Source organism: Lynx rufus, unplaced genomic scaffold (assembly GCF_022079265.1).
Source record: "Lynx rufus isolate CCGP_SWC_20201006 ecotype Redwood Valley unplaced genomic scaffold, mLynRuf1.p SCAF_2, whole genome shotgun sequence".
NCBI classification, from domain to species: Eukaryota; Metazoa; Chordata; class Mammalia; order Carnivora; family Felidae; genus Lynx; species Lynx rufus.
The window spans coordinates 74,874,483-74,888,659 of record NW_025814834.1 but is presented as its reverse complement, the minus strand read 5'-3'; the positions used below and the strand labels follow the sequence as shown (position 1 = coordinate 74,888,659).

The window sequence follows — 14,177 nt, the reverse complement described above, 5'->3', positions numbered from 1 at the left end:
AATCATTCAGAGACCTGGGGACAACAGGGTTAATGAGCAGGCATGGGGTAGGTGGGGTTACAAACCAGGAACACATGCCCTCCAAGTTTTCTTTCCCTTTAATTGCCCTGAAAACACACACACACACACGCGCACACACACACACACTCACCGAACACGGAAGGTGCGAGCTGAATGAAGTTTTCTGGGTAACGGCTTGAAATGTTTTCCTTATGAGAAGTGGTGTTGAGTTACAGCGTGCAGACGGGCGAGCTGGGAGGAGAGGAGTGGCCGTCCCAGCCCGGCCCCCACCTTTCCTCGGGCTTATAGGAAGGTGGATGTGGGCTCAGGGAGACAAGTGATATGTTGAATTGTCTGGTGGCTGCAGTCAACTGTTCCCAGGGTGACCTGAGGGCAGTGTTTAGCACAGTGTAGCCAGGGGCCAGCCAAGCAGGCAGCGATGCTCTGCTGTGAAATGCCACGCAGGCAGAGACTGACAAGCACTAGGAGCTGAGCTTTCCCCCTTGGACTGCTGTTTCCTGCTGTTTTCAGGGGAGGGGGCGCTTTCTGGCCACGCTGCTGCTACTTGAGCTCTCTCTCCACTCAAGGTAAGCAGGCTCAAAGGGAGGGAAGGCTGCAAGCGGAGCCTTTGCACCATGAACAAGATTCGAAAGTTTTTCCGAGGAAGTGGGCGAGTCCTGGCATTTATATTTGTCGCTTCTGTCATCTGGCTGCTCTTTGACATGGCAGCTCTCCGCCTGTCATTCAGCGAGATCAACACTCGGGTCCTCAAGGAAGACATCGTCAGGCGGGAGAGGATGGGATTCAGAGTTCAGCCAGACCAGATGAAGATCCTTTACAGTAGCATGAAAGAAATGAAGCCCCCACTGAGGGGACATGGGAAGGGCGTGTGGGGCAAAGAGAACTTTAGAAAAACTGAGAAGAGTATGGTCAAGGTTGAGGATGACTTGGACCAAACCCAGAGGGAAAGAAAAACGCCGAACGCCCTGGGAAGGGGCAAGGTTGCCCCTTTGTGGCATCCTGCGTATTTCCAGAGCCTTCCAGTGACTTTCACCAAGCAGAAGACAGAGAAGCAGGACCTCGAGCCTGAAGCCTACTCTCGCCACATGGCAAAGCAAGGGGGTACTCGGGGGGCTCAGAAAACCCCATTCACAGCAGCAAGAGAAACTCAATTGGCAGAAACATCCGTCCAGGCAAGACCTGTCAGTATAAACCAGGAGACCCTGAAGAGTCATAGTCTCAGCAGTGACACATCAAAACAAGCAGCCGAGAGAAACCCAAATGTGACCATCGGGCCTAATACTGACAGATCAAAGCGGCAATCACAGGCGGTAGCAAATGAGAGGGCACACCCTGCCGGCCCACTCGTGCCAAAACCCAGGGAAGCCGTAGCCTTAAATAAAACTGAGACTCAGAGCAAAGAACTAGACTCAAATAAACACAAAGCCAACAAGAACCTTCCCTTTTCCAAGTTGGTTGCCAATTCAAATCGCTCAAAGAAGCAATATATTAATGAAACACAGTTGGGGGGCTTGCCAAAGGACGATCGAGCCAAAGTGGCTGGTGGGAAGAAATTCAATTTCTCTGAAAGCCACGTTGTGATTATAACCAAAGAGGAGGAGCTAAAGACAGACTCCAAAGAGGCCCCCAATCCTAAAAACAAAACTGCACTCCCTCTTGTATTGGGTGAAAGCCAAGGGAAACACATTTCCAGGAATAGAAGTGAGGCATCTCTCTCTCCACTTGCTCTACAGAGAGCGACAGTATCTCAAACCCATCAAGCCTTAGCTGAGGGGCCAGAGCGAGCAAGAATCAACTTGACTGCCAAGGCCCAACCTGCAGAAGTCAACCAAAACCATATAAAAGCTTTTTTACCTGAAGAACATGGAATGCACCATGTGTTAAGAATTGACCTGACACTTTCTCCAAGGGACCCGAAAGCTCCAGGCCAATTTGGACGTCCTGTAGTTGTCCCCCGGGGCAAAGAGAAGGAGGCGGAAAGAAGATGGAAGGAAGGAAACTTCAATGTCTACCTCAGTGATTTGATTCCAGTGGACAGAGCCATTGAAGACACAAGACCTGCTGGGTAAGATCCGTTTCTCTTCTCTTTCCTCGACCCAAAGTATTTCGGCTCTTTATGTAGAGAATATATATTTCTAGACAATTTTGCATGAGTCTTGGTCACCTAGAGAATTAAAGCAACATGAATCATTAGACACAGTCCAAATAGTCTACCATCCACAGAGAGAATAATTCTGATATACCACACCCACGGTGTCCTCTCTCTACACTTAACTTCTCTGAGACTTTGGCTCCCACCTCTATTAGCTCATGTTCCATTCCTTCCTGCTACTGAAAACCTATTAAACGTATTAGATGAACTTAATTCCTAATAAGGTATATATGAATGATAGAGCTTAAAATGCAATTCCATTAAAATAGTGACAACGAAGTGAATTCCCAATTTCAGAACTTATACATGATTAGCGGGTTTGTCAGGAATGTATTTGGGAAATGAGCATAGAGAAGGTGCCTTCCAGGCCTCCCTGGAATTATATCTTAACCAGGAGAATTCTGCCTAACCGTGACTAATGATCACCAGAATAGCAAGTGAAGAAATGACTTTACTCCCTAAAACTTAATATCCTTTATAGGTGGGATGATAGACATTTTGGGAGTTCATTTCTACAGGAAAAATAATGTCGAAAAAGTCAATCGGTCAATAACTTACAACACCTGAAGGGTGTACGAGTGCCTATTCCCAACCACTTAAATGTTTAGAATTTCACCATTTACAAAGAGCCTGCATACCCATCACGTGAACTTCATAAGAGACCTAGAAAGGAGCCGGCAGTTGTTATGGGTTCAAGGTAATAGAGGACACTCAGAAATCATATCACTTCCCCAGGATAGCACAACTCTGAAGCTTCCCGATGAGGCTTCGCCAACCAATTCTTCAATGAACTAAATTCCTCTAACTACATCAATGGGAGGTGGATCAAATCACAAAATATCTCCTCCTGATTCAAACGCATTTTGGTTCCTGGTCCCTTTTGGCCCATTCATAAATGAAAGTACGTTGTAGGCGTATGTTCGCTCTCCATCAATACAGTTAATACAGTTAACTGATAATACAGATCCATGAATGCCTGGATATGCAATCCCTGAGCCACACAATGTTTGCCTAAAGGTCGGAATTAGGGAACGTCAAGACTCAGACTTAGCACCAGTGGTATGTAAACAGTGGCCTTGTTTATCCTCGGTGGAAAACTCTTGTTTATGACCGAGATAGTCAGCGTTCCTAGGAGGAAGGCAGACAGAGATGTGCCTGTCACGTTAGTAAGAGGAGCCTCTTCAGCTAAGGGAAGCCCTTGTCAGCTCTCTGAGCAACTGGCAAGTAGCTTTCAGCCAAGCACCAACGTCTGCTGAGACCAAGCACTGTGCCCCCCACGTCCCTCACCCTGGGGGGCTCACAACCTGGAGGAGAACACAAACATGCCCAAACTAAACATGGTAAAAGTGAAGCCCTGGGAAGTTATATTGTCCGTGGGCAGAGAGCAGTAAATTTAAAGAAGTTATTAAAATCTGTTCCCGAAATTATGCTGTGCTCTTTATCGCTTATCTCTTGCCGATTACCGCCCCCCACTCCCCCCCCCCCCCCCCCCGCCCAAAAGGATCCTAAAAATCATGTTGGACCAGCTCGGATCTGAAATCCTGGATATCACATATCACACATTTATTTTATGTATGCACACATAAATTTGCCAGCTTTGAACACGAAATGCCAGAGAGCGAAGCAGTAGGCAAAGCGGCTTCAGTTTTACCTCCCTACCGTGGTCTGGCAGACTGCTATGGAGCGTGGGGAAGAGTCAGGCAGCGCCCAGGAGCACGGACCCCAGTTCCCAACCAGAGAAAGGGCAATCGTGTGAGGGCCAACAGCAAGTAATAATGATGTTATCAGCCATGCGATTTATTGAGGGCTCAGTGGTGCCCAGCACCTCGTAGCTTCTGCAAATTGGTCTGTGGAAGATGAAGTTCGTGGAAACGTCACAGTCAGGCTCTGTCTTCTGAAGGAGGCTGTCCCAGCTGAGGAGGAACTGACACGTAGGCTTGACAGGATGAGTCAGGCAGCATGTGGCCAGGCCCCCTCCCTCTTGTCACACAACCCACCTTGGCTAAACATAGGCGCTCTCGGCCAGCTGCCTCCCTCGTGCTCTACACCAGCAGGGTGGAGGGGACGGTGTAGCCACAGGGGATCCTAGGTATAGGGCCCACCGGACTATTTACAGCCCTGTGTGCCACTCTTCCTTGAAAGAGGATACGTTATTTTGCTTTTCTTTTACCCAAACACCCTGCCTACAAATATGTGCAAATTATGTATTCATATTGATAAAATTGGAAGAAAATACAAATGAAAATCATTTGACTCGTCAGGTTGCCGTGATCTGTGGCCTTCTGACTTCGAATTTATTTATTTTCAGCCTTGCTCAAAAAGTTTGTGAAATGGTTTACAAGAATGCACACAAGAAGAGTTTTGGAGCTAATGCATTTTAAAGTCAGTGTGAGGGGGAAATTGTTATAGAATATAGCAAGAAAATATGTGTGTGTGTATGAGAGAGACAGAGACAGACACAGAGAGAGATCTGTTAAGAACACAGGTGGACAGGAGGGCTTGCCTTAAAAGTAGCTACAGTAGCCCCCCACTGAAACCCTTCAATGTTAAGAATTCTGGGGGATATCTCCCCCACTGTTCTTGATATTTCCAAAAATCCACTGCTATGGAATGATTAACACAATAACTGGCATATCATATCTGTCTACTGAATGCACACTGAACCAAGAGAAAAGGGTAAAGACCATAGATTTGCTAGTATGTTCATTTGGAATCAGTTCCCCTGAGTAAAGATATTAACCAGTTACCAGCTAATAACTTCTTCAGGATGATTTAACTGATATGCTAGGAGGGATGACGTTGGCCCTGACAAAGACAGGAGACAGGCAGGATGCCCAGGACGCTTTCACCTGCTCCAGTTCCAAAATCAAACTCTCTTCTCCAAAACTGCCCTGCCCTCCTTTTCTTCTGAGTCCCAGAGAACCATTTCTAAGCTGTTGAGATGCAGTCGTGGCCTTTTCCAAAAGCACAAGGGCTCCTGTCTGTCATCAGCATTATTCTCACTCTCCTTTTCAGTGCCACCCAAGTCTCTGTCCCTTGCAGTGTGGCTATAGCTTTCTGCATGTGACATTCTCTCTTCTGTGGGCCCTTAGCATTAAGAAAGTATCTCATTACCCTTGCCTGCCTATGATGCTCGTACCATCTACTGATGTTCCTTTTCACTGGCGCCTTCTCCCAGACCCCCACCATCCCTACCTTGAGGACCTTAGTCTGACATCACTTTTCTCCTGCACACCTTAGTCTGACATCACTCAAAATCCAACTGCAGTGTATCGACTCCGACCTCTAAATTCCAATGACCTTTAATGTGCTCACATTTACCGAACCACTCCTTGTTGTGTGCTCTTTCTTCACTGGAGCCTTGAGAATCCGTTTTTTCTTCTCACTGAAAGTGTAAGCTTCTGAAGGAAACTCTGTCTCTTCCTTCATCTTCTACCCCCTTAGCATCGAGCAACATGGTTTTAAAAGGTATGTTTCTCAGAAACGATTTTTGAAAATTCGTCCTATCTTAAAACCGTACATGAGAGGTAGCTATTCAACTACAGCATGCAAGACGTCTTTTTATAAATTAACAATGACGACCTAATTTTTCATTTTGAATATATAGACTATGTTAGTATCTGGTTTAAGGTAAATACATCCTGTTCTAACACTATGATCTATTCGTTGATCTATTTTATCTATTCATTATTCTTTAGTTCATAGTTTCGTTGTTTGGTTTCTCATTTCAGTGTTTTGACTTTCAAGGGAGGAAAAAAAATCTCCTTATTTTATTGACAATGATGCTTTATGTCAGTAAGTAAAGTACAATTTCATTTTTTGCCTAGAAGTTTTGCCTGTAAAATACTCTTCAAATAAAAAATTGTTGGGGCGCCTGGGTGGCGCAGTCGGTTAAGCGTCCGACTTCAGCCAGGTCACGATCTCGCGGTCCGTGAGTTCGAGCCCCGCGTCGGGCTCTGGGCTGATGGCTCAGAGCCTGGAGCCTGTTTCCGATTCTGTGTCTCCCTCTCTCTCTGCCCCTCGCCCGTTCATGCTCTGTCTCTCTCTGTCCCAAAAATAAATAAACGTTGAAAAAAAAATTTAAAAATTGTTGATAGTCATTTTAAAGTTCCACATGCAATTTTCTTTTCTTTATAAAAAGCTAATCCTTACGGTTCTTGCTCTTAGTTACTGAAGTTTGTTTCAGTCAGCAACAATCAATACTCACAGATTTTGCTAAAACGTGGCTCTGTCCATGGAAAGTGTAGGGCCATGCTACAGAGAGAAGTCTGTCTTCTGGCCTGCAGCTATATAGTTAGGATCAAAGTCCAAAAATGAACTTATTTTCAGAGTGCACTTCCGGAATCTGTTTTAGAGGAAAATGACTCAAGAAGGTTTTTGCTGCCAGCATTTGGTTTTTAAAGTACAATAAGAATTACAGCATGCTGTTCTACGACTGCTGCGCCGTCATGAGGTTACTCGATTGCTTAATTTAATGCTTTGCTTTTCCTACAGAACTCTGGCAAGCCCCTCTATAAAGCAATTAAAACCAGTCTTTACTCTCTTAGCCCAGTCCTGGGATTGTCAACCAATAATTTGATTCCTTCCTACACAGCTACAGAGAGTTTTCTTTTGGTTCATACGAAAAGCAGACGATAGCACCAGGCATTTGCCACAAACCAGTCTAAATTACTGAGGGGAAAGAAAAACCTTTCTAGAACCCTAATTTCCACCCCTTCCTCCCCTCTCAATCCTACTGAGGTCAAAAACCATAACTAATAAATTACTGGAGGACGAGGAAACGATCGGGAGGGAAAAAAAATAAAAACTGACCACACATCTTTCCAAGGATTGGGCTCCTACAAGTTCATCAGGCTGGGAAAAAAAGAGAAACTTTAAAGTTAAATAAAGTTCAAATGCTTTATTTTTTCATGGGATAGATATTTTAATTGATGAAATGAGACCACTCTTGTGACTAACAGTGATCAGGGAATATTATCTAGAATTGACTGGTGATGCTGTAGGATCTCCCTGGAAAATGAAACAGGAGTAGGAAAGAAAAATCTGACAAGGTGATTTAAAAGGGTTATTTCTGGTTCTTTGGAGTGTGTGTGTGTGTGTGTGTGTATGCTCATTTGTGTGCATTTGCGTGTTTGTATGTGCTATTTCAGGCGGAGAGCAGGAAATAAAAAGCAAAAATTGCTTAAAATGTACAGACTAGACCATAGCATGACAAAGGTTAAATGGGGCCAAAAGATGACACAGAACATTTCCATACTCACCTTTATCACACCCTCCCCATCACGCAAGAGTAATAAGGAGAAAGATGATCAGAGGACCTAAAACACATTTCTGCTATTAGCTCAGAGAGAAGGAAACAGCTAAACCATGCCTCATTAATGTTAAACTGAGAAAACTGTTGCAGCAGATCGGGGACTTTTTCTCCCAAACACTGCCAGGGACTTAGAAATATTTCTGGGAGAGAATAATTAGTAAATGCAGGAATCCGAAACTATTTACACGTCTCTTTTACACATCTAATCCGTGTGCCTAATATAACCTAATTTTATCAAACTCTTGCCGCTCTTGTCTCAGAAAATAAGTGCCTGTTGGGCTGTTCTGGGAGATCCATTCAGAGCAGAGCCTCTCAAGAATGAAACGTTGTTCACTCGAGGGTCAGGAAGTTGGGGGAAAATAACAGTGTTTAGAAGCTCTATTTTGTTGTTTGCTCTCAAAGTGAAAGAGGCTTTGCAGAGTCCCCTCTATGTTTAAAAAAAATCTCTGTTATTCCAAATGAAAGTATCTTCCAAATGGCCTCCACTTCTAAAATGTTATGTGTGGACACGTGTGAGAAGGAGCAGTATTTACGAGGGCCTTTCTGACTTGCCTCCTCTTATCTGGTCCTTAAGACCATTCTCCAAGGCAGGTGCTATCATCGTCCCAGCTCTACCGATGGAGAAACAGGACCTAGAAGAGGCACCTGAGATCTGAGATGGCAGCAGATAATTCCCGGGGGCAGTCCCTTTCCTTTATGTTCTGGGCAGTGATGTGCGTGAGTGCGTGCGTGCGTGCGTGTGTAGATTTTCTAAATGTGTGTGTGTGCATGCTTTTATTCTAACCAATCCTCACAGCAGTGCTATGAAAGATATCCTCTCTCTCGTATGATTTACAGATGAGAAAAATGAGGCTGAGGCTCTAAAGGAACAAATGATATATCTCCTGTCCCTGCAAGCCTACAGCCGAGCTGAGATTCAAAAGAAAATTTCCTGACAGCTAATTCTAGTGGTCTTTCCATAAAGATACAGCTCCTCCTTCTTTTGCTTCCTTATAATCCTATAACTTTGACAGAAATAAAGACATCTCTATTTCTCTTCTTTACACGTGGGTCAGAGGTGTAGGAAGGGAGTTAGTTTTGCATGTCAGGTACCTCTTCAGAGAAAAAACTTGTAGGAAATTATTTTCTGCACAGCACTAAGCAAAGGTGAGTCCAACACTGCCAACAACCTCAGCAGTGAACATCCCTAGGCTCCCGCTATGTGATCTGACATCTGAACATGGCCCCTGCCTCCAAGGTGCATACAGCAAAACGTTATGTGGGAGCACTGGGTACTCCTGGAGTAAGGAAGAGAGAGGCCAAACCCGGCCTGAGAGAGGACAGAGGTGTTTGAAATGCGACCTGAAGGGGTAGGAAGTTGGAGAAGTGGGGGAAAGATATTTTTTAAAAATGATCCATTAAGAAACTGAGGGAAATCTGACATGGGGTGGGAGAGGGCCGTGGAAATGAGACCACAGAAGATCAGCCAAATCCAGATCACTCAGGATCTTGTTAAGGTTCTTCTAAGGGCCAGCAAGAAAAGGTGGGAGGGGTTAAAGCCATAGTAATAGGAATTTAATTTCCCTTTTCTCAAGGGTCTCATGACCCAGAAGGAATCACTTATGGGTGAATGAGGCTAACGCCGTATAGAGAATCACAGAACGTGAGTACTGGATGAAGCTTCGAAGTCCATCTAATCCAGTCCCTTATGTGACAGAGAAGTCTGAGAAGGGAAGTGACTTGCTCAAGGTCACACACCGTAGGAGAGACAGAGCGACCTACCCCCAAGGTGCCCTGACCTCCACCCAGAACTATTTCTGCCACATTACCCCACCCCCGCTCTTCCCCCTTTCATCCCAGTCTCACTCTGACAGCTGCCTGCTCAAAATAGACTATTGTTGAAGTGGTGCATGTGGATCCTGAGTCCAGTGGCTTTGATGGATATACGGTTACTTCAGGAGCCACAGCCTCAGCTGGCGAAAGCCTTTGGAGTAGAGGTGGTGAGCGTGACTGAAATCTTATAAATTAGTTGGGCAATTCTGACCGAATGCCAAGGTAGTCTACCCTAGAAAGAACAAAACATATAAAAGTAAACTTTTTATGTAACTATGCCCTGTGGTCAGGGAGAGGAAAAGAAGCCCCAATACAGCTAAGTTCCCATAGAAAAGAATAGAATACTGGACAGAGCTCCTCAGCTAAATGCCCGATTCTTCTTCTGATCCTCCCGAAGATAGCAGAGCTTGGGGAGTGAAGGCCCCTGAAGGCTCACCTCCAGGCACTAGTTGAATTGCAAATCAAAGTTGAGAAACATTCTCCTCGACCTTCTGTTCAAACCTGAGAAGACTGAGACTTGACCCACATAGTGCATTTTGATGGTTTTGGAATAAAATGAAAAATTCATAAAAATGAGAGAATGTTATCGTTCCCCCAATCTTATGATTTGAAACCTTCTTTATTGGAGAGACGACATTCAAATCAGGTGAGTGGCTGAGCATTCAGCCTCACAAGCCAAGAAGGCAAAACGCATCACTGTTCTGAGTCTCTTGATAAAGGATGAGCCCTTGATAGAGCTGAATTAAAGGTTGGCCTGAGAAAAGGTCAATATACCCAGTCAAAATGGGTGTGTTTGCATTGTAGGTAATCACAGGTCCTCATGCGGGTTTTGACTATGGAACTTACACGGTATTTTTATATCCATTATCACATCAAATCTTCTCAGACATTCTGTGATGCAGGTACTGTGATCTTCACCCTAAAAGTGAAGAAACTGAGGGTCCGTACAGTTACGCGACTTACTGATGGTCACGCAGTCAATAAGTGTCAGAAAGGAATCAAAACTCGGTCCCTCGTCATCTTTCCCAAGTCTAGACAAAGTCCAGAAAGCTGTCCCACGACGGTACTCCCCATTTGTACTAAGTACTTAGATTGGCTGCCATAATGTGAGTCTAGGCTTCCCCCAAACAATACAGATTGGGTTCATTTTTAGGTGCAGCATGAAATCTGTGGACTCTAAACACCTAATTTGTGTAACGGATGAGCATACGGAAGAAAGATGTGACTCCCTAACCTCAAAAAACATTACCAACCCAGAAATATCTTGCATTTAAATAAGACTTGACTTGGGCTTCAGCCCCTCCCTTCAATACAGCAGAAAGGTTTCCAACAGGCACATTGGAAGAAAGGAAATTTGTTTTAGTTGGGTCAGTTTTGAAACAGTTTTTACAGACTGCAGAAACTAGATGACTGTACATAAGAAAGGGAGCGAGAGTTAACATGGAAAGTCTTACTGGCCTGCTGGTTTTTCTGGACACCTGGAAACACGTTTAACCTGCTGAGTTGTGCAGGAAACCAGGTACCTATAAATGCTAGAGTGCCTTGATATCCCAGCCACCTGAAGCAAGGCACGCTCTGCAACTTTGTACTTCAAACCTCTTTCACCTCCTTCTGTGCCCCTTTTCCCCATCCTTTCATGCTCCCCCTTTTTCCGGGCACCAGTATGGCCTGTGCAATATTACCTTCTTTGAATGGATTCCGTCCATGCATCTGGAATATGTATCTGTCAATAATTGGCACAGGTCCTACTTATTTCTTAGGAAACTGGCATCTAGGAGAATCCTTCAGGACCCACCCATGTGCATGCCTAATGGTGAAACTAAGGAACCATGATAGGATAGGGTAAATGGAAGCTCAGATATTTGGCCAGGGGAGGCGCTTTCCCCGAATCTCCCAAATCTCTGAGAGCTGTTTCTACCTCCAGTTTCAAACTGTCTAGCATTATGACACGTCTTAGAACTTCCTTCTAAAAGAGACATAAAAAAACCTACTGATTTATTATCCAAGAAGATTCATCTGTTAGCCCGCTTGTTTACCTCCCCAAAGTATTCTCATTTGTAGCTAGATTTTCTAATTTTAACAATGAAAAAACTCTCAGGACTTCCCAGTGGAGGCTTATTGGTTCAGATGGCTCAGGCAGAACTTGGGCAGCTGACCCTTCCTTTTTAGAATTTTTTTTTTTTCTCAGCACCAAATGTTATAAGGAACGTTTAAGTGTGAAATGCATTTTACATCCACTTGCGTTATAAAATTAGAAATGAAGAAGTCACAGGAAGTCACCGACGTCTTCCGTAGGCTTCCTTTCGCTCAGACTATTACACTCCTCTTAGCTTTACTTCCTCTCTCCCAGCCTAGAGCCCACAATGGCACATTTATCTATTTTATACCAGTATCCTCAAAATCCGCTGCCACTTTTCTACCTCATTTTCTCTGATGACCTCTGGATTTGGATTAGTTCAGCAATTTGCTTTTATCTTCTCCTACCCCGGGGGCTGACCGACCCTGGTGGAGCAAATGGCACCGGGTATTTTCACTAGAGGTTTGAAATCTCCCAATTCAGGAGGGTACTCAACGCTCCTCAAAAATCCTTTTAGGTGTAGTTAGTCAGTACTCCTTCCCTTTATTCATAGTGTCTCAATATTCTCTCTTCTTCTCAACACCCTACCCTATTACATTAACAAATAACCCTTTCTCCAACATGAGCTACAAATTCTTTCAACTTCTCATCCCATGTGCATAAACTCATCTATATACATTACCACGTTTTTTCTTCCGATCTCAGAGAAAAATACCTCTTCTTCCACCATTAATCTTTTGATTTAAGCTCCATGCCATCTCCGTTTTTTTCCATCCATCCATTTAATGTATATTTATCAAATATTAATTACGTGCAACTATGCTACAAGCTTGTGGCATTGTAGTAAGCAGGAAATTCTAGATGCAGAACACATGAAATAAAATCAATAAATTAATGCTGTGGCCTCCAAACCTGTGAAACCACATGTTTCTGTTGTTTTAAGCCAGAAGGTTCATCGTGGGCAGTCACAGGAAACTAAGATAGAGTTCAGAATCAAAACATGGGTTGCTGCTATAATAAATACCTAAAACTGTGAAAATGTCATCCATTTACCTTGAAGAAAATTGCTGGCAGAAACACAGACGTTAGCGATGCTGCAGGTGAGGGCTTAGAAGGAAGTGAGGAGCACAGAAAAGAAAGTTTCTGTCCTCTTTAAGAATACATACATTTGGGGTGCCTGGGTGGCTCAGTTGGTTGCGAGTCCAACTTCTGCTCAGGTCATGATCTCGCGGTTCATGGGTTCGAGCCCCACGTCAGGCTCGGTGCTGACAGCTCAGAGCCTGGAGCCTGCTTTGAATTCTGTGTCTCCCTCTCTCTCTGCTCCTCCCCTGTTCACACTCTGTCTCTCTGTCTCTCTCAAAAATAAATAAACATTTAAAAAATGCTTTAAGAATACATATATTGTCTTGAACAGAATGTTGGTAAAAAGATGACCTTTCTAAGTGCCTTTTGTGAGGGTTCAGAAGGAAATGCAGAACACATTAGTGTGAAATGGAGGGAAGATGATCTTTGCAAGATAGTGGCAGAAACCTTGGCTAAATTGTGTCCTACAGCTGTGTGGAAAGAAGAATGTGTAAGTCATGAACTTGGATATTTAGCTGAGGAATATTCCAAGCCAAGCGTTGAAGGTGTGGCCTGGTGTTTCTGTTCATAGTAAAATGTGAGAAGAAAGATAAATTGAGGAAGAAACTGAGAAGCAGATTTTTTTTTCTTGTAATTTGTTACAGCAGCCACAGGAAACTAATATAGCCCTTAGTGAAGTCAAGAATATCTCATATTATTCAGAAATGCCAATCTGTGGATCTTTAGTGTAGGATAAGATTAGTTTAGGCTGCCTGTTAGTTAATGTTAACATTAAATACCTGATCACTAGATCGCGATACCTGATCAAAACGTGTTTGTTTGTTTTATTTTATGTCACTTGAACATTCAGGTCATGCTCCTATCAGCACTCAGTTGATTTTTTTTAAAGATTATCCACCAAAAATAAGTAAAATAAATCCAATTTCTCTTAGAACTCAAGTTCCCAAACTGGCCTATTAACAACTCGTGAGTTGTCCTTTTGTTTGTAGATTTTTATTTATACTGATAGTTTTTTAAGACATATATTCTAAGGGCCTACTGCTGAATTGATTTTGGGGATATGGAGATTGGATATTTATGTTTTCATGAGGCTCTTGTAGGTCACTATAATAACCATCCACTTTAGGGAACCATTGGAATTACAGAACAAAGCTGGATTTGCCTACCTTTTCTTAAGTATCCGCCGCGTGTCAGATATATACTAGGTGAGTTTTATATAATATTTGCATTGAATCCTACAATAAGTGGATTCTTAATCTCTGCGGAGGTTCTTAATCTCTGGCAAACTGAGGTTTGAAGAAGTTGTACAATTTATCTAAGCCAGTAATTAGGGGGACTGATATTTGACCACTTATCTATCTGCTGCCAAAACCCATGCTCTTAGTACAGAAAAATCAGCATAACGCAGTGAAATGAAGACCATTCGTTCGCATTTCCTTATATATCTTTTCCAGGTGAATCATGCTGAGTAAGTAATCTAACTTCTCAAGCGTCAGTTTGCTGTATTTAGAGAAGAGGTTAATAATATGGATCACAACCAGTTGTTACAATTATCTGCATAATAGTACTTTATTAAGTATGATGGGTAAATGGTGGATGCATGCAAATATGGTTTTACTATGGTTTTTACTCTTATCTATTTCTTCTTTACAGACTAAGCAAAGTGTAGTTATATTATCTGGCAGAAGTGTCTACTCCCACAAAATGATACATAGACT

The 14,177-nt window shown here is 43.4% G+C and overlaps 1 protein-coding gene across 1 annotated transcript in view; it reads left to right on the top strand.

Annotated features, from left to right (window-relative positions):
* Window positions 1-635: 635 nt before the first annotated feature.
* The window catches only part of GALNT5 (polypeptide N-acetylgalactosaminyltransferase 5), a 41,348-nt gene continuing 27,806 nt past the window's right edge, over window positions 636-14,177 (top strand). The window contains exon 1 of the mRNA XM_047082835.1: window positions 636-2,086. Within this exon, the coding sequence (XP_046938791.1) occupies window positions 636-2,086 (1,451 nt within the window). The remainder of the gene's footprint in view (window positions 2,087-14,177) is intronic.